We start from the raw sequence: 24,338 nt of genomic DNA, 5'->3' as shown, positions 1-24,338 counted from the left end.
GCGGTCTCGGTTAATGAACTTGTTTCAATCATGTTATTGAGTCTCCTACATCATCTACATGCTTCTCTGCAGCGTCGAGCAGCAGACGCCCCAGTTATAAACATGCCTGGTGTCGGGGGAAATCACACGGCTTTGCCAAGTAACAGGGAAACTAATTAATATCTAAATTAAGAATTAAGGCTTGTTTGCAGAATTAAAGCGTGTCTGCATAATTCCAGCTTGCATTGATAACTGTGGGAGCTACATGGGCTTACACGCCATCTGGAGCGGAAGTGAACTCAGCGACACGCACACGCAGGCAGCAGTAGAGCACGGTGCACACTCATGTGAATGCACATATCTCTGTCCTAAAATAAAGCTGCAATAAATTTGGCATGAATGCACATAAATAGTGCATTACATTGCATGCTAACAGTAAAAACAGTATATCTCCTCAGGGACGGCAGCTGTGGAGAGCAGGACTATATTCACACTTCACTAATCAGTATTTCTCTGATATTCTAAGCAGAGTCCATGTTGAAGGAATAGTTTGACATTTTGGGAAATCTGCTTATTCACTTTCTTTCTGAGAGTTAGAGTAGAGCATTAGTTCGTAGAGCCAGGAGTCAATAAGCTTAGCGAAGACTGGAGGGAGGGGAAACAGCTAGCCTGGCTGTCTTCAGAGTTCAGAAATAGGCCTATCAGCACCTCTGAAGCTCAGGAATTTACATGCTGGATGTGGTTTGGTTACCACAACTCATCACTTTTACATTTCGTCTGCTTACGGATCAAATAAATGGAATACACTGGGAGTCTAGCCTGTGTTCCCAGGCTCTGATGTTAAGTTTAGGATTGTTTGGTCAAACATAATGGGAGGGCTAATGTGTGGTAACAGAATATTGGGGAACATAGGACCCTGGGAACATAGATACGCTCCCATACATTGTCGCTTTAGAGGTTCTGTCAGGTGTATATTTGAACTTTCATGCTAGCTGTTGCCACCAGCTTCCAGTCCTTATGCTAAGCTAAGCTAATCTCCTCCTGTACAGCTGTACTACTGTTGCATACATGCAATACCAGCAGAACAACCTTGTAGTCACACCACTCATTTAACCTAAATTAACTACTTTTGCTGCGTCACCTATTTGAAGCAGTTCATTGTCAATTGAAACCAGATACAACCGAGCAACCAAACAGTGTGTAGGGGCTTTGGTGTAATGTTAATACCATTTACATGTAAAAGGGACAGGAACATTAACAGCCATAAACCCAACGTAAAACATATTTTTGTCTGGTATTTCGGTGGTACTCTCCTTTAACTATCCTTCAGTTTTGATACGATTTATTTCTCTTCACGTCTTTATTTATTTTTTTAAGCGGTCGAGCTTTGCACGCTTCCTGCAAAGCTTCCTCACTGAACTTCTGCACAGATCAGTTGTTTTTCAAAGCTGACAAACCGCCCCAAATCTCTAAACTGGGAAGCGGCGGCAGGAGGGATGGGCTGTACAGGGTATAAACGCCTGAACTGAAGTCTAAGTGGCTGACAGAATAAACAGATACAGTAAATCACTGCTCCAGTGTTGCACCAGTGAAGACAAGCAGGCCTGGGAGTTATGATGCATGTTTCCACTTTTTGGAAGAAGAAATGTGAGCTTTACACCTCGGAGACTTCACCTCTTTTGTTTCTTATAAGGTGCTGACTGACTGAAGTGCGCAGGCACTGCTCTGAAATGTGAAGTGTGTCAGACGGAGATCCTTCAAGCTATTTTGGTTTAGCTGTGAAGAAAAATGAAACATATAAGCATAATGATATGAGTGACATATTTGTGTGTTTCAGCTGTTTTATATCAATAGCTACAAATCCATCTTGAACTTTTCCGCCTCTTTATTTTCAGGCCCTTCTTGTAATACAGGAATCCGAGGCAAATGGCCTATAGAGGGATAAATGTCACCAGGAAGAAAGACCCAGTCTCACTGATTTTGTTTTACATTCACATACAGCCATTGTGAAGCTACCGTACAGTATGTCTATTCAGAAAAAAATGACTCTGCATAAGATTATCAACCACAAAGCAACAGTGGATATTCAAGGGAATTTTATGGCAAGCTTGGGAGATATTTGTTGCATTTTCATGACTGTAAAAAGCACCCAATACCAACCAAACAACAGCTGTTACGGTAGCATAATCCATTACTATTTACTGTAATTCAGCATCATTTTATTTGCCCTCTGGCTTTAACCTGCACTGGGAACATTTTATTGTACAAGAAAGCCATCTTACGAGGCACAATAAATCACGATTAAGAGTCTACAGCTAAGCTTCGGAAGGCAGCTAAATGCATCATGCTAACATGTTCACAATGACACAATGTTAACATGCTGATTAGCAGGTAAAATTTACCATGTTCACCTTATTTTAGTTTAGCGTGTCAGCATGTTCACATTTGCTGATTAGCACTAAATACATTACAGCTGCTCATGCCGGCTCTTGAGGAAACGTCCTGCCATGCTAATTCATCTAATATTTAACCTAAGTGGTGGACGAACATACTGAAATTTTTACCATGTCACTGGTGTGGCCAAAAATAGGTCCGCATAGATAAGAGCATCTCATTCTCCCTAAGAGAGGAAAGCAGGTTCACTATATTTATGCAAATAAAGTATCCGTATGGCGACTTGTCATGAATAGAAATTAAAGAGCAAAATTGAAAACTGCCATAAAAGTCATGAGTGCACAGTTCAGAGAAAGCCCGGCACACACACACACACACACACACACACACACACACACACACACACACACACAGGTTGATAAATGCTTCTGTCCTGCGGGCAGATGAGTCATGTTTCATGGTTTGAGGGTTCAGATGTCCAAACAATTACAGTATATATGCAATGCTGCAACAGCTACCAACATGCAGCTTTTGGGTGACTAAATCTCACAACAGCTTTGAGAATTTTTATGCAAAAGTGTTGTTTCCATGCTATGCTCACGCGTTTGCTAAATCACAATTTGCATACAAACCCTGAAAAGCAATAAGTTTAAAAAACAGAAATTGAGCCACAGCAAGCTGCAGTTCATCTACTGCTGGAGCAAATCTGTGTGTGTGTGTGTGTGTGTGTGTGTGTGTGTGTGTGTGTGTGTGTGTGTGTTTGTTTACGTTGTGTGTGTTCTCTCTCAGGAGATAAGCATACCTGTGAAATTAAAGTCTAGAAAACACAGGAAGGGGTCGTTGCTTTGAGCCAGAGCCTGATAATTTTTTATTCCTCCAACCCAGAATGAATCTGGGTCTCGGCCAGGATGTTTCTACCTCTGACTGGAGGAGCAGGTGGCGAGCTGAGGACTCAGCCTCCCTGAGGGCCCTGAACACAGTTGGAGTCCAACTTTTGAAACTTTCAACATCTGCCGAGGCGAAAAGATGAGAGACAAAGACAGACAGACAGACAGACAGACAGACAGACAGACGGATAGATAGATAGATAGATAGATAGATAGATCTGGTAAATTGAGGAACTGCCGACCACAGCCAGCCACACACACACTCACACACACACACACAGTTCACCAGCAGCATTTGTTAAGAACTTATTTTCTGCTTACTCCAAAGGAAGTGGAGAATCATTAAGATAAGACATACCCAGGGACAGTGAGGTGGGCTAGGATGAAATATGATGCTTATTTTAGACCTTTATAGGGCTCCGTGCATCCAAATTGTTGCATTTATTAAACCTGTCTGTGCTGTCGTGGCAGAGGCAGTTCTTGGTTCCCAAGTGCATCTTAATGCACAGCAAATAAGAGAGTCAGATAAAAAAGCTTCTGGCTAATTTCAACCTTGAATGAGAGGAGCATTGTTGTTTCCAACCTTCGTACAGGATTTGAGCCCATGTAGTTCTCAGAACTAGTTTGAGTTCAGATCCCAAGCGTCTCATACAGAAAACATGCGTGTCACACAGGAGATTGACAAGGACCACCGAAACTAGATTAATGTCACGCAGTACCCCTGAACTGCCTCACCAGCACACTGCTCCATATGACGTCTATCACCAAAATTATACACTCTCATGCCCACAACAACACGCACATGCATGCACCCACACACACACACACACACACACACACACACACACACACACACATCTAAAGGCAGGGAGTATAATGCTGCCAAGGCCAGCCTCGTTTTTCCTCAGCCACTATGAAAGCGGAATGAAACGGTCGTTTGACATGTCTCAGTTTGATGGATCACCTTCATCAGACCTCAGGCTGCAAGTGTGAAAGTGTTTTATAATTGCACCTTACTTTGGATGCAGTGGGGGCTTTTAATTCAGCTTCTTTTTCATCACACTTGACTGACAGGGTTCAAGGTTGCGTTGTCAATCACAGAAAGTGCAAACCCCTCTATTTTAAGAAGGGATCCCTGGGGAGGGGATGTTTTATTATAGAGCCATGCATTTTCTCAGATCTCGTAGAGTTTATCAATTGCAATTTGACTTCATTTAACCTGACATTGTGTTCAGGTTATCCCACTTCTGTTTGGGAGAGGAGGCTATTTTCTCTTTGTGTTATTGATGTATGTTGCTGTACGGTGATGAGTCTGGAAAGAAGCTGCTGCTCTTTGACTTATGCTTCAGTCATATGTTTCAATCGTTCTGCTTTTAATTCCACATTGGCCAAGCCAGAAATATCTCCATTTTTCACAGGAAAAATACATATTACAAATTAGACCCAGCTGTTTTAAAGACATGAAAAGTTTGGGAACTGATGTTCAAACTTAATCTCTACAAATATCAGAGCATCAATCATAACTTAACAGCCCCCTAAGACGCAGCTAGCACTTCCTGTTCTGTCTAACAAGGACAAATACAACAACAGAACTCGATACAACGTGTAAAACATCCTTTTCATGCAAGTAAAAACAATTCCTCCACAGAATTATCTGTAACTTTCACGTGGAGGCCCCTCATGTTTGGGCCACAGCCGGTGGTACCTGTTTCAGTTTTCACGCCTTGCTACTTGATAAAAAGCTGTGAACACGACACCAAGATGGGAGCTGGCAAGAGAGAAAAGGCGGGAGAGGGAGATAGAGAGAGAAGAGGCACTCGGCGTCCCTCAGAGATCTATAAATACACTGAAAGCATTAAACCCTAAAAGCATTACAATCACTCTGTCCCCTGGGCAGGGAATCTGCCTGCTGCTGTTTCACAAGACTACCAACCACTGAAACAGTGGATGTCTGAGGAGAGGAGACCTTGGACTTAAGCCTGTCTGGAATTTCTCCATCAATGTTAGAAGGCATAAACTGCCATATACGCTGGGTTATTGATCGGTGGCTTGTTGCGGTGACAGTGCTGTGACTGGAGATGGAGTCGCCAGGGCTGAGCTAAGTGTTGGTTTCCCTGCATCCTTAAAGGACATTAGCTGAGGGAGCAGAAGCGGTGGGATTGTGAATTCCGAATTTCAAAGCTGCGATTCAAATTGAAGTTAGTTAAAGGGGGAAAATATTTAAAAAGCTACCACTGATTGGCTTCGCAGCCTTCGGAAATGCAAGTCTCGCCTGGCATTTTAAGACTTATGAGATGAACCCTCAGCTTTCCCACACAGACATCTGGGTGGGTGGTCCCCAGCTCCCTGCATGGACTCGACTGGGAGGCCTCACTCAATTAAGATCCAACTGCTGCTGCCGACTTGACAGGCTCTTACATTTTGCCGTGGCAGCCGCTGAGCTGCAGGCAACAGATTAGAGAGTGAATGGTGTTTCTCTGTGGAGGATGAATCCTCCCTGACGACTGTCCCTCTCTGCTGTCACTCCTCGTCCCCCCCGCCTGTCTCGTCCTCCTCCCCATGCTATATGCTTCCTTGTCCTTCCGCTCTCCTTGCTCGCTTTTTGCTCCGATGCGTGCGTCATCAACCTAATTAAAGATCAAAGAAGAAATATGCTGGCCAGAAAATACTGCGGAGCATATTATGCACAGACTACCTATAGCTTTATGGTATATCTTTGAGCTGTGTCCAGTGTGAAGGATTTTCCAGAAAGCAGACATTAAAAGGCCATTTAGTAGCAGTTTAGTCGTAATTTCAAAGGTGAGGGACTTGCAAAAGATGAGTTTAAGACAGAGTGTCAACATTAAAGCAGACGGGGTCAAGATCCCGTGTTTCACTTCCTGGTTTGGATCGAGAACTGGAAGCAGATTATACCCCAAACTTTGCACTGGATGGACTCCAGGCGAAAGAAAACCTGGAGGATCAAAAATGACCTGGCGAAGAACTGTGACAAGCTAGCCAAGAGGAGCTGGAATTGAGAGGAGGCTCAATGTGTGGCCAAGGATCAGGAACAAAAGAGGGAGTTCACTGTCGCTTCATGTCCCAAGATGCGACTTGATTGCACGTTTTCTTTAAACCCTTCCTGCCAGCTCTTTCAAACTTCACATCTCCAGCTTCTGGAGAAAACGACCCCCAACTAGTGAAGTCAGGTTGATAGATTAAATTTGCGTAATTCCCCTTTAAGATTTTCTTTCATTTAAATTTCACCAGTCAAAAATAAGCCATGCCATCAAATATCCTGCTCAGGCTCCACTCGAGCAACAGTCTAGTTGTTATTTGTGATGCAGCATGGCAGTGTCACATTTAAATTCAGATCAATAGCTTGTCTTGTCTTTTCAGGGTAAAACCTGAGGGTAATGAATACTGTCATTTGATTAAAACAGACATTAAGAATTCCCTGGTCATTTGCTTGCAGTATCTTTCCGCTGGATGTTTTATTAAGGAGTGGAAGGTTATTGCAACATTCCCTTTTTAATAAAAGTGTTTGTGGTCAGTGCACCACCACTGAGAACAGCTGAATTATTGTGAGGTGTGACCTCAAACTGCTATGTGCGGTGTTATATTATTAATGCAGTTTTCATATTGACAAAGGTCCAGCAATTAAATTCTCATGATAAATAGTGTGTTCAGTAAGTGTCTAAAGTTGTGCTGCTAGTTTTCTTCACATCGTGCTGCATTCGATAGCCTGGACCCATTAACCAGCATCTTGTCACAGTCTGTATAAGCATCTACATGTGCAGTATAAGAAGGAGTATTTAAAAGTAACCCACAAACCATAACCTTTTGTATGGCGCTTTCATAGCAGACACCTTGCAGTGGCATGTTTTGCAAGAGTGGGCCCGTTTGGGAAGAAACCTCTTTGTGTTACAGTCATGGAGGTGTACAGATCACTCCAGATGGTAATAGGTTTTAATGGATATTGTGCAGCACGGTAAGTCACAATGTGAATTCATGCTCTGTTATATATGTTCCCTGCAGCCTACAGAAGAGAAAGCGTTTTTTGAACACTGTATATCGTTGAATGCACCAAAAGCCTCTTACATTTCCACAGCTGTACAGTAAGGCTCGCTTCATTAAATTGAGGGTTTATTCGCCTTGGTTTGACCTTTTTTTTTTTTTGTAAATGCATCTTAAAATATCAACACTAGCGTTTCCTTTGATGATGAAAAATAGAAAGAAAAATGCTTAAACACACACACGCATGCAATGCCAACTGGTGTACAGATACACTGAGTCTTGAAACACTTCAACCCAGGTTTAGCTGTAGAGCTTGAAACTCCCTGAGGAGAGATGGAGAGCCTCTGGCAGAACAAAACAGAAAGAGGAGAAGTGAAACAGGAAAAGACAGAGCAGAACAGGTTATTTTCTGTCTCCTGCGCTCCTCAAATCACCTTTTTTACCTGCTAGAGATAAGGCAGGTAAAAACAGGTCTTGCTAGTGTCTGCTTTCCTGACAAATGCAGAATGACATATCTAAGACGAAAACCCCAAATCCAGCATATTCCTTCTACCTAAATATCCATTACTGCTAACATCCTGCGCAGACTTTTTTTTGCAGTCTTATTCGGCTGGGTAGTCTGTTCCTTACAAACAGTATTTTTACTGACTTTAAGACTTTTGAAGTTTAAATCCTCTTCTTTCTCTGCAATGTGCCAGAGATGATAAGGACTGCAAAAGACACACCACTAAGGCAGGGACAAATATTTAATTTATGCCCCTTTTTTCACCCCATACAGTCTGAGCCTGCAGAGCCAGCCTGGTTTCTTGCAGTGGGGCAGAGAAGGGCCACATGTGTCCAGGCAATTAATTTTTCAGAATAAAGGGACTCACACATTGCTGTGAGCAGCGCAGGTGAGAGGTAATGGTATTGCTGCTTTTGTCTTTGCCAGGTTGTGATTTCTGCGACTGCATAAAGGTAAATCCACAAATTTCGGTGTGCGCTGTGAGGAAGCTGCAGTGGCAACAGCTGAGGTCACCAATTTAAGGACTTTATTGTGGGATTTAAGGCAGTAGAAGAAGGCGAGGACTGTCTCTCAACGTGGTCAGTTCAAATGATTAGGCTGGCAAAAAACAGAGAATGACATGTTGACAGATGGAGGCATCATTTCTGGCTTGTCTTCGTGCCCTCCTCAGAGGAGTTAATTGGCTTCAAGAAAATGGAGACAGAGAGACGGGGGTAAGGGTGACGGAAAAGGCAAAAACAGGAAAACAAGAGAGTAAAAGAGAGATGAAGTGGGAGTGCCAGAGACAGAGCAAAATTTGGCGGAGTGAATAGCCATGGAAACAGAGAGCGCGGAAAAGAGCAGGGGAAAGGAGAAGAGGAAGTGTAGCTGATTGAGAAGAAAAAGCGAGAGGAGAGACAGAGGGGGTAACCCTCCTTGGCTGTCACAGCAGTTTACACTCATTAGCAGAGCTCTGCCTTTGAAGCCCTTTATCTCTAGCGGCACGTTTCACAGGATGGGGAGAAAGACAACACACACACACACACACACACACACACACACACACACACACACACACACACACACACACACACACACATCGATGCATATGCAAACATACTGCACACACACTGATGCTTACTTTCATTTAAAAAGCACACACAACGAAGAAAACATGTAAACATACTCAGACGCATCCAGTCACAAATCACACGCAATAATCATTCCTCAAGTCCTCGTCTAATTATATAAGCAGTGGTTCCTTATGTAAGATGCTTCCCCTACGACTGACTATCCATAATGCATGAAGTCTTGTATTTGGTTCATGGTGACACATCCTGCCGTCCTCCACAGCCTTGCTGTATCTGGGCAGACCAGAAAGAAGGCCAAGAAGAAGACGAAGATGTAGCTGAGCGAAAGGATGCTCAACAGTATACAGCTAATTAATCTACAATTTACAGTAAAATTGGTGTTTTGTGAGCGTTCCTCATTGGAACCACCTTAATTGGTTCGGATCAAATGTGTCATATGAAAGAGGCTGCTCGTAATTTAGGAGGTTGGGGGTTATATATATATATATATATATATATATATATATATATAAAGACAGGCAGATGAATGTAGTGTAAGCTAAAGAGACATATTTTTCTCAGGATGCTGGGTGTGTATATAGGCAACTGTTTGCTAATATTTTAGTGTTTACAGCTTGTTGTGTTGCCCCCAAGTGGTAAAGTAAAAGCCACAGTCATTGCCAGCCTAAACGTCCTCAGGTTTCATTACTGCCTTCATAAGAAAAAGAAAACTGGTTGCTAAAAAGAGGCTATTCACCATTATGCAGAATAAACAGAGGAGAAGAAATGCAGATTGTTGACATTAAAGTTGTTCAGCTCCACACTGACTGAACATCATAGTAACAATGAGAAGGGAACTGTTGTGGTAATAGTCTGCACACTCTGCAGAGCACATGATGCTCCGTCACATTACTAGAAACTGTCTCGTTATTGTGTTCTTCTCTGAGACAGAGCCTCCGGGTGCGTTTGTACTTGATGGGGAAGGCAATGAGCCTCACATTGACTTTCCACAGCCCATTTCCTAAAAAATGTATTTAGCAAGATTTAGAAATGAACTGTTAAATGGGGACTTTGGGATGAAAAAAAAAAACAAAAAACAATTCGTTTCTACTTGGCTTGTACCAACAAGTTAAAAAAAAACAACTTTCTTTTATTAAAGTTCTACCTAAATACAGTTTGATTTGAAAAAAAAAAAATGAGGTAAAGTCCCAAAAGTACTACACCAAAGTCTGAGCGACGGGCTGGCTGAACAACAGCTGGGGAAAGAAACAAAAAGAGTGAAGCACTGAGAGAGAAATAACACAAAATGACAAACGACGAGGTCAAACTAAATTGAAATTTTATACAGCATTGCAATAATAAGTTGAAACAGACTCTCTAATAGAGGCTATAGACAGTTCATCGACAAATATTATGACTAATCCATATAGTGTGAACTCAATGGCTAATTCCCACTTGTTGAGTAGCACTTAAGCCATTCACTCACATTTTCAACATCACAACAACTCTTCATCACTCCCCATTAAATAACTGTGATGTGATTCTAACCTCTCTCCATGTAACAGTCCTTTAATTGGCAGTCATATTACAGAAGCTCAAACACCATCAGCGAACTGTCGACTCTCATGCCTTTCCACATCATTAGAGATCTAAGGTGATGGAAGCAGTTTTGCCTCACCGAGACTACATTTTACTTTTTTTGTTATGAGTAAAAGCCTTGACAACTATTGGACGGATTGCCACGAAAGACTCCGCACGCCTTGTTTACACATGCAGAGGACTACTGTAATATATCTGAATTTATTCTAGAGTGACATCAATTCCTTTTGTTGATTTCATTACAAAATGAAATCATCCGTAGAGGGACAAGATTGATGCCACCGCTAGAAATAGAGTTTCATGGTCAATACTTGTCCCCTCTAACAAAACATTTGTAATGATATTCATAGCTTCAATGCTGAACTGTTTTCAAGGTCTTAATTCTTGCTTCCAACAATCCTACACGAGAAACAGTGAGAGACAAATAACACTGTTGATTCAAGATGGCACTGAGTCACTCACTGCCGCTTGGCCAAATATGGTGCTTAAGGAGAATCGTCAGAGGACGAGTGTAACGAGCGGTGAGCTCTGTAATGATCCGCTGAAAATGTCCTCCCATAATGTGTCAGGCTCAGGGTTCATTTAAAGTACAGAACATGAGCAGTTTAAAAGCAAACGTTTGCACAGAGAGTAGGAGGTAAAATTGCATGCACATACACATAAATGTACCTAATATGAACAAAAATATGTATACTTTGACATACTTAGAGGAGACACCTTGGAAAACTCAAAGCATTTCCATGAAAGTGGTCTTAGATGAACAGGCTGGAAGGTAACTACAAGGCTGCCTCTGCCCACTACTGTGATGATAATAGGATGCCACACACAGTGCACACACACACCATCTGCACGCACAGCCAATACAGATCTGAACAGAAGAGTTGCAGCACTATATTCAGCACCACTCAGATTTTACCAGACAGCAGTCACCAGAGAGTTGCTTATAAAGATGGAACAATGCAAAAGAAACAGAGCAGCAGATCAAGAAGAACATGGAGACCTCCTGTGTCTCCTCTGTACTTCCCCCCCCCACCCCAAACCTTGACAGACTGAGAAGGGGGAGGCACACAGACAAAGAGCATGGTCAATTATTCACCACATCTTGCAGCAATCCATTACACTGCATTTATTATACATCATATGGCCAGCGACATGCCATGCAAGCCTGAGCAGCTACTCTCCCCTGTCGGAGCCAGAGAGGCTTCCTGCAATACATCACATAAAACTAACGCATTGGCACTGACATGAGCAAGGCAGCAAACACACAGGTGAGACCACACACTGACAAAGACACACACGCACACATGCAAACAGCACACGGACGCTCTAACAGACACTAATATGATGTATGGCTGCTGCCAGTTCCATCACAGTGGTCACACACAGGTAAAAACACGACGCCACGGAGAAGACACTCACACACAAGTCACCATTGTCAACCCTCGCCATTACGGACAAGGACCCCGCACCTGAACTGTCTGTGGTTTGCCTTTTCAGACAATTTCCCGTGCAGTGATAAGAACAGTCCTTGTGTCACATTTGAGCTCTGGGGCTCCATGAATGGCACTGTTGGTTTGTCAGTCAGCCCACCATGCTGGTCCAAAGAATTGCCATGAAGTTTTGTACAGGCAGAAGATAAAGTCCACTGATACTGAATAATGTACATCATGTTTGCATACAAACATTAGCATTTAGCTCATAGCACTGCTGTGCAGCCTCAGAGCTGCTATCATGGCTGTATTCCGCTGGTCTCGATGAGATGTCTTTCCTTCGAGGCGTTCCACAGATACCGTGTTTTAGCCACTGTGGCAGTGAGCGGACAGCTTTACTCTTTCAGTGCTGCTCAATTAGCTGATGCTCTCAACCAGGGAGCCTCACAGTGGGGTCAAGGACACTTCGATGAGGGACATGCTTGTGAGAGGAGGTGGTGAACAACACTAATACAACAGGAAAGGCTCTTGTCAAATGCCTCTTTCGAGCTTTTACTCTGACATATTACACCATTTTTTCCCCTGCTTGATGCACCTATTTGCTTTGATCACAGGGTCTGATTTTAAGGAAATGAGGAGCAGACTGGAGGATGTATGAGTGAACAAATGGTTGAATGCAACGATGAAATATATTCACTTCATTAACAGCACACCAGAAGGGCAAAACAGACAAGTAAAGTGAAGTGAGATCGTTTTCTGTTATCGCTGATGGATCATGATGAAGACAGCCGTACTGTAGAGCAGACTCACTTCCATACTGGTTAGATTACAGCGGTGAGTCCCAGCGAACCAGCCACTGGTGGAGCACTGGTCAATGTCCACATCCTGCAGGTTCACATCCACACGAACGACACCCCTGCAAGAGAGGCAGAAGGGAGGAAGGGTGAGGAGGAGAGCGGATAGTGTAGAGTTAGGGGAAGGAGACAGAGGAATTGCAGATGATAAGGAGGTGAAAGAAAGAATTAAACAGATTGAACAAAGTAAAAATGGAAGAAGAGTTAAAGAATACAGGATTAGTAAATTGGGATAAATGATAAAGAAGACAAGAGAAAGAAATACATTTAATGGGAATATAGGAAAAGCAAAGTAGAAAGGAAAGGAATGTGAGACAAGGGAGGAAAGGAAAGATGGGGAAGGAGTTGACAAAGTTACACGAGGTTAAGCAAATCAGGGTGAGGGGGAGGAGGGGGGAGGAGGAGGCGAGGCGGGGAAGGCCAGAATGAAAGAAAAGAAAATTAAAAAGAACAGGAAGAGTGATGCTCAGGGGAGGTGAGGTCAAAAAAAGGAGGAAGCAAGGTAACGGGGGTGGAAACAGAGAGGAATGGAGGAAATAGATTGAAAGTGGGAAAGAAATTAAGAGTGATAGGAGTGACAAAGTGTGAAAAATGAAGAGAGGGAGAGAGATAAAAGTGAAGAGAAAAAGAAACAGAAGCAAGGTTGAAGTTTTAATAAATACTTGCTCTGCAAGGTTATGCTATTTCTTGCCAGACATGCACTGAGAGATGTACTCGGTATAAAGGCTATATTGTTTTGGCCGGAAAAGGACACTACAGCATGAAGCTGTCTCGAGCTTTCTCCTCACTTCTTTAATAAAACAAAAGTTTCCTCTAAAAAAGAATGAACAGCTTGTTTCTGCACTTCATCACCATTCTCTCCACTCTTAACCCCTGGCTCCCCTCTGTCACACTATAAGCTTAAGTACTAATAGTGCTCATTTCATTTAAGATCGTTAGCCAATATTTGAGTGATGTTACTGGTGTCAGGTTGTGGACCTGTATCATGGCCGCAGTCTCAGTCAGACTCTGGAGCTGTCCTGGGTGTTTGCCAATAGTTGTGCCAACTGGCTGAAATCGCTCTGGCAAGGTGATGCTGTTTTCAGTGAAAAGGCTCTGATAAGCCCACTGTACTACCTGCCCAGCAGACAAAGGCAGCGACTAACTGGTGCGCAAAGCATTTAGTGGCTAAAGAGTCGGGTATTTTCCTCAGGAGGTAGTGGAGACCAAAACAGAGCTAAACAGGAGGATATTAGAGAGCTGTTTCTGTTATCCCCTGCTCACATTGATAGAAATGGGGTGGACAAAAATCATAAAAAAAAACACATGTCAATACAGTTCAACAGCACCACAAACTGCATCCTCTAAAATGATCTGAGCGTTCAATCAGCACCATCTCTCTGAAACAGTTTCAACAAAGGCTGAACATTACAACCTTCATGAAGGGAGAATTTACTGCAGGGCTGGTGTTTAAGACTGTATCAGATTTAGCAACCAAACAAGGAGCTGAGTTTAATTTCCTAAAACAGCAGGGCCCTGTCATTTTTAGAGAACTTAAAGTAAATAATGCATTCATTGGGGTTTATTTTCAACTAAGATGAATACACATCCAGCGCTCTGAGGAGTATACAAGATGGGGTGTTTGGGATCGACTCAAAATAAACTACTGTGCTCATGTAATGAAGGAACATGGCGCCCAGTGTGGCTTTTAATAGTTTCTGAACAACAGTGGAGCTTTGTGGCACCGAGGAATAAGATATATTAAGCTTTGGCTACGCTGACAATGTTTGTAAGAAGGCTCAGTTCATTGTGGGTGTGGGTGTTTTCATGGGAACTGTTGAGGATAAGACACACACAGAATATCACCAGACATATCCTTAAAGGCATTGGCTTGGCTGCTTTAGTTCCTTAATACCTGTGGCCAGTGCACATAGTTCCAGTGGAAGCTTTCTTTATTTTGTGCTTCAATATAAAGTTTTAAAAACAGTAATTACACATGAAGTGTGTGCTGTTCAGCAACAATGCAGACTCAGCGCTTTCCCACCAAAGGTGAGAGAGATTCTTGTGTTTTCTATCTCCTTATAAACCCAAACACCTCTGCAGAATGCTGGTGCAGTTTTAAAGGTAAAAACATGGAGACTGCTGGCCTCTGCAGCAGTGAGCCATCACAGATCCACACTGAGAAGTGAATAAGGTGAAATACTCTTCAGGGATGTGACTGCAATACAGCATTAGAGGAAAACTGCCTGGGACTTGAACTGATTGAGCTTAGTTCACTTTAGCTATTGTTGTATAGCTTTCTGTGTAGATCTGAGACCAGCTCATCTGTCGCTCTCTCTCTCTCTCTCTCTCTCTCTCTCTTGCAAAACTCTCCCAGTAATTTCCTCCACCATCGCGCACAAGATGAAAATTCATAAGCGCTCTCCATCTCTCTTCATTCTGTCTCTATCCTCTGTGGTTTGGTGGATGAGCTTGACACCCGTTACCTCCATCTGCCTGCTGGGAAGTGGAACAAACAACCAAGGAAAGAGGCTTTGGCCACAAGCTCTCTTCACACACAACCGGAGAGAAAGCGACAGAGGCAAAGGTGCTGATACCTTTGAATGACAGAACATGTGTGTGTCGGTGTGTGTCCATGTATTACTCACGCTGGGGGGGGGGACAATTTTAGGGTGAAGACTTGGGTTCAGGTTAGGGTAAGGGTTAGGAAAGTAGTGCTTATGGTTACGGTTAGGGTAAGTCTTCAGGAAATGAATGGAAGTCTATGTAACGTCCCCAAAAGTGATGAAAACCTAATATGTGTGTGTGCGCTCCAGTCTGTGTTTGCAGGTCAAGGCTCAGTACAGATGAAGAGTAGTGGAAATATCAGAAACATGCGATTGATGTAAGATCTGAGAACGCTCTGTGGATGTGAGGTCTACAGCCACTACAGCCAGGATGATCACTCAGTGAGAGTTTCAGTCTCATATTGTTGGAAATGTTGTTAAAATCAGTATCAGTCTGAGTCAAAATCAGTATACCATGAATTGTCAAGAATAATGAAAAAGTCAGTGATGTTGCTCGTCTTGTTGTTGAAGGTGTATGGTGCAGCTTTAAACTTCTTTCATTCTTGCCAGAACAACTATCCTCACTCTGATTTTGGCAAACAAATGACGACCACAGCATGTAGACAGATAAAAGATAGCAGGCCTCTATCTCAGGTCAATGCTAATTAATGCTGGAGCTAGTTTTTCTTCAAATTCAACGTACATTTATCATAATGACTCCTTTGTTTCTTCACACAGATAGATGTTGTAATTTATTCCTCCTGCTCTCTCTAACAGCTATGGAATCCAATTTACCCCAAGAGAAGAAAAACAACACTGGCTGTGTGAGCAGCGTGTGTGCGTTTGCATTTCAGGGTTCATGTTAACAGGTTTGAGCAGCCTCACAGCTGCAGCAGCACATCATATGGAGATTCAGAGTCTTGTCTAGATTTTCCACATGACGTGCGTTGTTCTCGCCCAGAGAGCATTTCAGAAGCGAAGCATTTTGCCTGCCCGATTGTGTTGACTTGCTCAGATTTAGTCAATTTGGTCTGCCACGGATAGGCAGGTTTATTGATAATGTACGATTGGGACTCTGCACAGGGTGTTTTATTTTGAAAATTTACTGGATTCTCTTTTGCGTCCTCAGCAGTTCAACAAGGTAGCTACCACGCACAGTTAGAGGTCGGCGGTGAGTCCACAGCAACGTTAAGGTTTCACACAGTGTTGTAAGCTAAATGCTAATGTCAGCATGCTAACATGCTCAGAATGACATGTGGCAGGTGAAAGGTGACATGATGATGTTTAGCAGATGATGTTTACTATGTTCACCATCTCAGTATAGCCTGTTAGCATGCTCACATTAGCTTCAAATACTGTCATTAGTTTTGCAATATTTGATATTCCTTAAACCTAACTCAACCCTAACCCTTTGGTATCCACATTAGAAACTGGATCTGAGGATGTTGCTAGATGAAAGTTAAGGGATCAACAAAGTTACTACAATTCATCCCGAGTGAATTCTTATTGGTGGACCAGCCAGCCAACATTACCATCCTTCGAGCCAAGCTACTAGCATGGCTAAAAACATGGAAAGTGTTGTGGTACGTCAAAAGGCCGACTAGTTGAAAATGATCAATATAAGTCAATATGAGTGTCTTCTGATTTTTAATATTTCATGAGGGTATTTTTATTTTATCATGCATTATTTTTCTTTCCTGTCTGAAATGGGTTTCCTCAAGGTGTTGCTCCAGGTATTTATGTTTTCCCGCTTTTCTACTGAACAGGATGAACACGTTAGAAATATTTCATTATTCATTCAGTGTTTCCACCACCTACTGTGCAAAACTGCAGCCTGCATTAGCTTCATGAGCTCTGGACACTGTTCACGCTGTTTTGTGCTGTTTCTTTATCATCATAAAAGCTAAGTCCATTGTAATATCTCAAAATGATACTGTTTCAAATTTACATATGTCAAAATGGTATTTGTTGCACCTTTAAAACCAGCTGTGAACCTACTGTGGACTGAAATAATCACATCGCCTTCAACAGTTGTGCTCAATGTAAAGGAAGCAGCGTCCTGCTGTGCCTCACAGCAGTCTGTCTCTCCCTGCCTCCCGACTCTGCTGCAAATCTGCGCCGATCATTTCCACTTTGAATAGGTTTACCAACATTAGTTACCTCTCTTCATGTAGTCTGAGTTTGAAAATTTGGTCTGGAAGTACAGTGTGAGAGGAAAAAGAGATGAGAAAGAGGCTGCTTTGAGGTAGAAAATAGAAGACATGGTGGAACTGACTCCATCATCTACACAAGCTTATGCTATTCTGTACAGAGCCAACCAGCTTTCTATTTTTAGAAATGTCATCACAGGACTGAAACGAGTGGAAGAAAAGTTGCAGACCACAAATCAGATTACAAGAAGTAGAGTGAGGCGGAAAACAGCATGCATCCAGTTCTGCAACTGCAGCCAATTGTCATTCTGAATTACAGAGTGTATCTTTCTACACGACACACTCTGGTCTGAAGCAACCACTTCATTATGTTCTCTGCTAACTTGGCTCCCTCTGCTGACATCATAACTGTTGCTGCATTACTTTAAGCCTGAACATCACCAAGTCAGTCCTGGATATTAGAAACAGTAATTTGATAAATACTTCCAAATCAGTGTCTGTATACTTAATACATCTTTTCAGGAGCTCTCCACTGTATGACCTGATCTTCATCAGCAGAGGCAGTTTTCTCAGCTGTCTTGGAGATGTTTACATGTGAGCTTAGTAGCTGTTATGGTCTCATCCATAGCATTTTTAGGACTTTTTTGAGTTTGGAATTTTTGGAACTACTAATTTCAAGGTCAAAAATGGCTTTTAAATGTTAAGCCAATGTGAGGTGAAAGTCCATTAAATCATAACAAGTGTGCTTGCATTTCAATGAATTCCTCTCTATGACACTGATAAAGACCATGTCATCCAGAGACCTGAAAAGCCTGAAAAACCTTCAAAGTGTCAAATGTCATTAGTTTACAAATCAATATACAACACATCCTTTATGAAGACCAGATATCAGAAAGCCTGGCTCAACTGTTGGCTCATGGCTCTGATAATATACACCATGTCCACATCAAAACATCAGCCAACAAATACACTGTTTTATATTGTTTAAATATTTATATTAGCAGAGTTCAGGAATGTCTTTTCTATATCTGACTTCTTCTGTCACACATCAAAGTCACTTGTGAAATGTCACCCTCACTCAAAAAGCCTCTTGGCTGAACTTGAATAGTCAGTTGATTAATTATGAATTTGTTCACTGCATTCATTTAATGAAACTTAGCATTAACAGGCACTTAAGGCAACGGACACAAGCAGATCTCCCATTTCACCTAGTTCCACATCCTCTTCGCTGCATGTTGATTGATGGTTTTTGACAGGCAATATGCCAGACAGGACATGCATCCTTTTTTTTTTTTTTTTTTGGAGACAAACACAGCATCAAAGCCAGAAATATGCCAGCTGTTGCAGCAAATTGAAACAGGCCTGTAACTCAAACGTTAAGCGTCTCTCTTATGCAGTAGATCTCCTGCCAAGTAAGGCAGAAATGAAGACCATGACGATTCTGATCAAACTGATTTTGTGGTACCTCCGCAGTCCTCCTTGTCACACCTGGATGCAGTGCAGCAGTGACACTGACCGCAGTACAACTCCTAGAAATGCCCAGAGCAGCTCCAGACCACATCACGAGCTCTATAACCCAAGACTGACTGTCCCTGGAGCAGGTAGTGATGCAGCACTTTGCTCAGGGACACGTCAACAGGGTGGACGCATGCCAAGCCGAGGCCTAAATCACAGACACGACACACTGCTGCCTACAAACCACTGAGCAACATTTATGTGTCATCCAAATAAAATGTCCCCCACATTCATTTGTCCTGTTTATCCTCTAGTTGCAGCTTAGATAGATTTTACGAAACGTTTTGCTGGAGGTGTAAGTAGATGTGGGCGTGAGTTTGTGGTGGAATTTTGGCTCCAGAAATTGAGAAAGTGTTTGGCACCAAGGACGAACCGTCTTTCATTTCTTTACAGGTCTTTCTGAACATGCACTAACTGACTTATGTGATGGCATTGAAGTGGACATCATTGTGTGTGATACATCTCTACTCAGACGGATGTCAAGGTTTAGCGCACCTGAAATTCAGAAGAGCTTCATATCGCAGTTTCTGATCTTTCATTGTTTATTCATGACTTAATTGATCTTTTTTGAGACACTCTTGGACCGCAGCCTTGAAATATGAGATCCTTAGGTGATTTTATGTGCCTAACAGCTGTCCACATACACACACACACACACACACACACACACACACACACACACACACACACACACACACACACACACAAATACCAGCTTGTGCATATCCCTTCACCAACAAACACACTTGTAAAGCCTGCAGTGTTCATTAGATGGTGGGATGCAGCAGTAAAGACGCACAGCTGTGCTTTGACAGGCAAGCATATTAAATGAGAAAGGTCTACCTGTGTCTCTGAAGCCTCTTTCACACCATCTGTTTCTTGCATCACGGCTGCAGTTGATCGGGATCCGTATTACATGAAATCTCACAGGGAATTACTGTCAATCAAATGTGGGGCACTTAGCTCTTGTTGACTGACGAATTGAAGTGATTTGGAGAGCTGCAGTTTCAATGTTCAAGTATGTTTGCGACCTAAAAAGTGTGGAATACCTTAATACATATACGTACAAAAAGTACCATCACAAAACTTAACACCCTTCCCCTCACCTGAACTCTGGTGCAGAGTTGCTCTTCAGCCCATAGAAGCCAGCGGACAAGGTGAGCAGCCAGTGAGGCACAAACGCTCCGTGCTCACACTCCAGGTACGGTGCCGACCACTTGATCTGGTTTTTGTCCAGGAGGTAACTTCCTCTCTCCACGACTCTTCTGTGCATGTGTGGTCTCCTCCCGTCCCTAAACTCATTAAACCAGTCGGACTCCGCGCTCCTGCTCTTCAGGTGACGGTGCGCAGAGCTGGACAAGTCCTGCAGCACCACCTCCTTCTCCGTTCTGGTTGCTTGGAGGAAAACGTGAGGCCCCGGCGTCGGCGCGTCCGCGTGGAAGGTCACCACCGCCCTGTGGATTTTGGGGTCCCCCTCGAGGATACTCTGGACCAGCGCGTTGTACCAGTGGATGTCCCTCCGCAGGGTGTGCTCCCTGGACCTGTTGGCCTGCAGGATCATATTCAGGAAGTTTGTGGCGTGCGCTACAGTGTCCAGGATGCTGTGCAGGGAGTAGTGGGAGGCGACGTGGAGGCCGCCTCGCAGGCTGCTCAGCTCGTACCTCCGCGAGCAGTTGACCTGCCTCAGCGCCGAGGAGTCCCCGGTGTGCAGGAAAGCGGTCACCACCCTCGGCAGGTCCTCCTCAATTTTGTGCGCCACCACTGCGCGCTCGGTGGCCGGTACCGGGTAGAAGGTCGGGTGGTAAACCTGCTCCCTGTTGATATTTTGCGTGCTGAAGACTGGCGGGCTCTTGTCGTCTCGGTCATTATCCGACCACTCCACGTAACCGTAGTTCGATCCCAAAACGAGCCCCGTTTGCAGGAGCAGCGGGACGACCAGGAGAGCCATGTCGTTCCTTTTCACAGGCGCAGAGAAGAAACCGTGGACACTTTGCAAAGTGTGGCGAGCATAACCAAAGCCACTCTCCCCCTTCCGCGGCTTCACGGGATTAGAGACACTTTAAGTGACACACACCGGAGAATGCTCTCAATTTCATGGCCATGATCGAGCTGGAGACGATGAAGGCTTCCCACTTCTCATCCTTTGCATCTTCTGTCCGCGCCACAGGAAACGCAGACTTTTCCTCTCCCCTTCTCCGTTTTTACAGAAGCACCATCTGATCCAAAGAGCTGCACAGACACCTTCCAGCCTCCGAACTCCTAGAAAAACAACACTGACTCTTCACCAGTCCGCAATCCATTCATATGAAGCGCCCTAATCACCGAGTGCTCACCGTCTCTTCTTCCCCCTTCGCGGAGAAATCCATGTGAGAGGAGTAGGATGACGAGCAACGGAGCGAATTGTTCTTGAAGTTCCGTCCCTCCCAATAAAACCATAATAGGCCACCTAAAGCGTCGCCCACCGGTGTGTGTGGTTGTTTCTCACTGCCAGTCTGCCGGAGGTGGGCGGAGCGTGGGAAAGACGGGAGCTGTCCGGTGCTGAAAGTAGCGCCCGTAGGAAGAAAAGCGAGGGTGGTGCTGCCGCTGCTGATGATGATGGTAGTGATGATGATGAAGGGCTCTCACTGATGAGGATGGAGGAGCAGCCTGTCAATTAGATTGAATCTAAAATTAGAAAAGAATAGTGTGAATGAGATCAACCACATGTGTGTTATTCTACTGGAAAGGCTTTTCTGTATGAGGCCAAAAGCATGTGGATACATAACCATTATAAATTCCATTCCAAAACAATAAGCATAACAGATTTTCTCAGCTGCTTACTCACATTTCTAAGAATAAAGCCACTGCGTTACCACGCTTCCCTTCAACTGTGCGCTTATTTTACTAAAGCTCTCGTTTTCCCATCAGAATGAAGCACAGCTTTTGACACAGTGGGCCTGTTCTATAATTTTATCAGGCTGATAGTCTATACTGTCATATTGCCATGTTGATATAAACCATGTTTCATACACAGAAGTAGATTCAAGGTGCTGTACAGAGAAATTAAAGTAACACCAAACAAAGTAACCTAACGCCTAACTAGAAGAACAGAACAAAATAGATACATTAATATAGAAATGAAATTTTAAAAAAAATAATAAGATAAAGGAGACAAGGACTTAAAACTAGATTTTAAATTATATTAATAAAATGACAGTGAGGCTTTGGGTTTTAAAAACATTTAGTTAAAAGTGCTCGAGGACTATAAGGTTTTCAGTCCGGGTTAAAAACAGTGATGGTTGGGCCATTCCTAAAACCGCTGACCAGTTGGCTCCATCACTGTGCTGCAGAGTGACTAAAAGCCACTTCTCCTTGTTTAGATGCTGCCCTGGGCACCACTAGCAGTCCACTCTCTGCTGATCTAAGAGGCCTTGCAGCGTTATAGTGCTCAGCCATACATACTCCTCATATATTTAGGACCAACTCCATGTAGAGATTTATAAATAAGTGATACACCTTTAAAATCAATTCTGCGGTGTAATGGCAACCACTGCAAGACACCAGTGTAATGTCTTTTGGTTTTGGTCAAAACTCTTACAGCTGAATTTTGAATCAGGTGCAGGTACCTGATGGTCTTTTTAGGAGGCCCAGTCAGAAGTCCACAGCAATCCATTTTACTTAAGATATAAATCATGGATCAAGTTTTTTGTCTGTATTGTGTGGCCAGGTGGGAGCAGGTTAATCAGAAGTGGGCTGAGAATTGACCCCTGAGGAACACCACAGGTGAAGGGCATGCCTTCTGAACAAGTGTAAACCCTCCCTGATTCCTCCCTAAGGTTTGTGGCCTATACCACCTTGAGGCCTCAAGTTTGGCTGTCACCATTTGTTTTGGTTTTTTTGGAGCCAGAAGTGACCATATTTGGGTGGAGATGGGGGTGATACACATTGCTACCCTTCTTTTCTGATTGGGTGCGATTGAGATACTGAGGACATGCTGTGGTAGTGACTTGTCAGTACCACAGCCAAAAGGATACCCTGCTTTATCACTATTTTACTCTAAATGGGACCATAATTTACACAATGAACATCACTTTGTACTGAGGGAGACTTGAAACTAGCAATTGAGACCCTAAACTCATTAGGAAAAATATTTCCTGAGATAATAAATCAAATGAGAAGTAGAATTTTTTTTTCTCATAATCTTACAGACAATTAGATTTGTTTGCAGCCAGTGGAGTCGCTCCCTGCTCGCCATTAAAGAGAATGCAGGTTTAAGGCACTTCCAAATTAGCTTCACTTTTCAAACCCAGAATCTCCTTCCACTATTTATACAGTCTACATTTTTAAATTATAGTTCCAACTAGCAACAAAATAACCCAAGCCCTCCAAGTATGATTTAATCCAGACTAAAATTGTTTGAGAACGACCCAGTTTTCCATTCTATGTAAATTAAAGGCTGTACCAAGGTCGAAAAGCGCTAAAGTTGATGCCTTGCCTAAATTACCATTAGAACGAATATCATTCAGAACTTTTATAAACTTTTTCTCTGTGCTATGATTGGTCCAAAAGGCTGATTGCAATGTATCTAAATAGTTATTCAAAATTCAGAAATGTGTTGGCTGATTAAAAACTGCCTTCTCTATAATTTTGCCTAAAACTGGTCAGTTTGAGATGAGTCTGAAGTTGCTTAGATTAGAGGTGTCTAAGATGCCTTTTTCAAAATAAGGGCTGACAACTGCATTTTTCAAGGATGAAGGAAAGTGCCAGACAGAAGTGCGACATTCACTGTGTAACGAACATCAGCTTCTTTGGTGTGAAAAACATTTTTTAAAAAGTTAGTGGGCAAACTGGCAAGACAACGTGTGATTGAACTGAAGTGTTGATGAGGTATTTCTGTTATGCTGCTGAACCCTGATATCAGGACTGGTTTCCTTGTAGTCGTAGTTGGTAAATTGAGAGTTTGTATTCTAGAGTGGCCAATGAAGTAACTTTGAAACTTGAACCTTGAGTTGATGCGACTTAAGTAATACAGTAGAAAACAAAAATTCCCTGTCACTCCCTCTTTTTTTGTAGGTCTCTCACGGCTCCCATGATTTGCATTCTGCAGACCTACACCAAAGCTTAATGAGAATGAGAACATCAGACCCTTCTCCTGAGACCATCATTAGGGACAGCAGTGCAGGTGATACATTGTATTTTGATCTTGTCCTTCATTACTGATCAGATGGAGAAGCTAGAGGAAATGAAGCAGTGGGTGATACTGTAAATGCAGCAAGGCTCTGACAGCCAGAACACAAAATATATTCACTCTCATCTTAGTTGACGTGGAAACGGCAGCGACTGGATGTGGAGGAGTTACATGCGATGATGTATTTGAAGACTCTGAGGGAGCATCGTCACAAATTGTAGGATATCACAGGTTAATAATGTTGACGTGCTCCTATGTTGCACTAAGTTTTGATACGACAGCGTGTGT

The 24,338-nt window shown here is 43.0% G+C and overlaps 1 protein-coding gene across 1 annotated transcript in view; it reads right to left on the bottom strand.

Moving 5' to 3' along the window:
- The window catches only part of gpr158b (G protein-coupled receptor 158b), a 56,104-nt gene extending 34,755 nt beyond the window's left edge, over positions 1–21,349 (bottom strand). The window contains exons 1-2 of the mRNA XM_076745166.1: positions 19,990–21,349; positions 12,650–12,755 (exon numbers count right to left, since the gene is read on the bottom strand). Coding sequence (XP_076601281.1) covers positions 12,650–12,755; positions 19,990–20,831 — 948 coding nt within the window. The 5' untranslated portion in view covers positions 20,832–21,349. The remainder of the gene's footprint in view (positions 1–12,649; positions 12,756–19,989) is intronic.
- Between the last annotated feature and the right edge of the window lie 2,989 nt (positions 21,350–24,338).

This window comes from Chaetodon auriga, chromosome 12 (genome assembly GCF_051107435.1).
Source record: "Chaetodon auriga isolate fChaAug3 chromosome 12, fChaAug3.hap1, whole genome shotgun sequence".
Lineage (NCBI taxonomy): Eukaryota > Metazoa > Chordata > Actinopteri > Chaetodontiformes > Chaetodontidae > Chaetodon > Chaetodon auriga.
The sequence above is the reverse complement of the archived record's forward strand: the minus strand, read 5'-3'. Positions and strand labels throughout refer to the sequence as shown.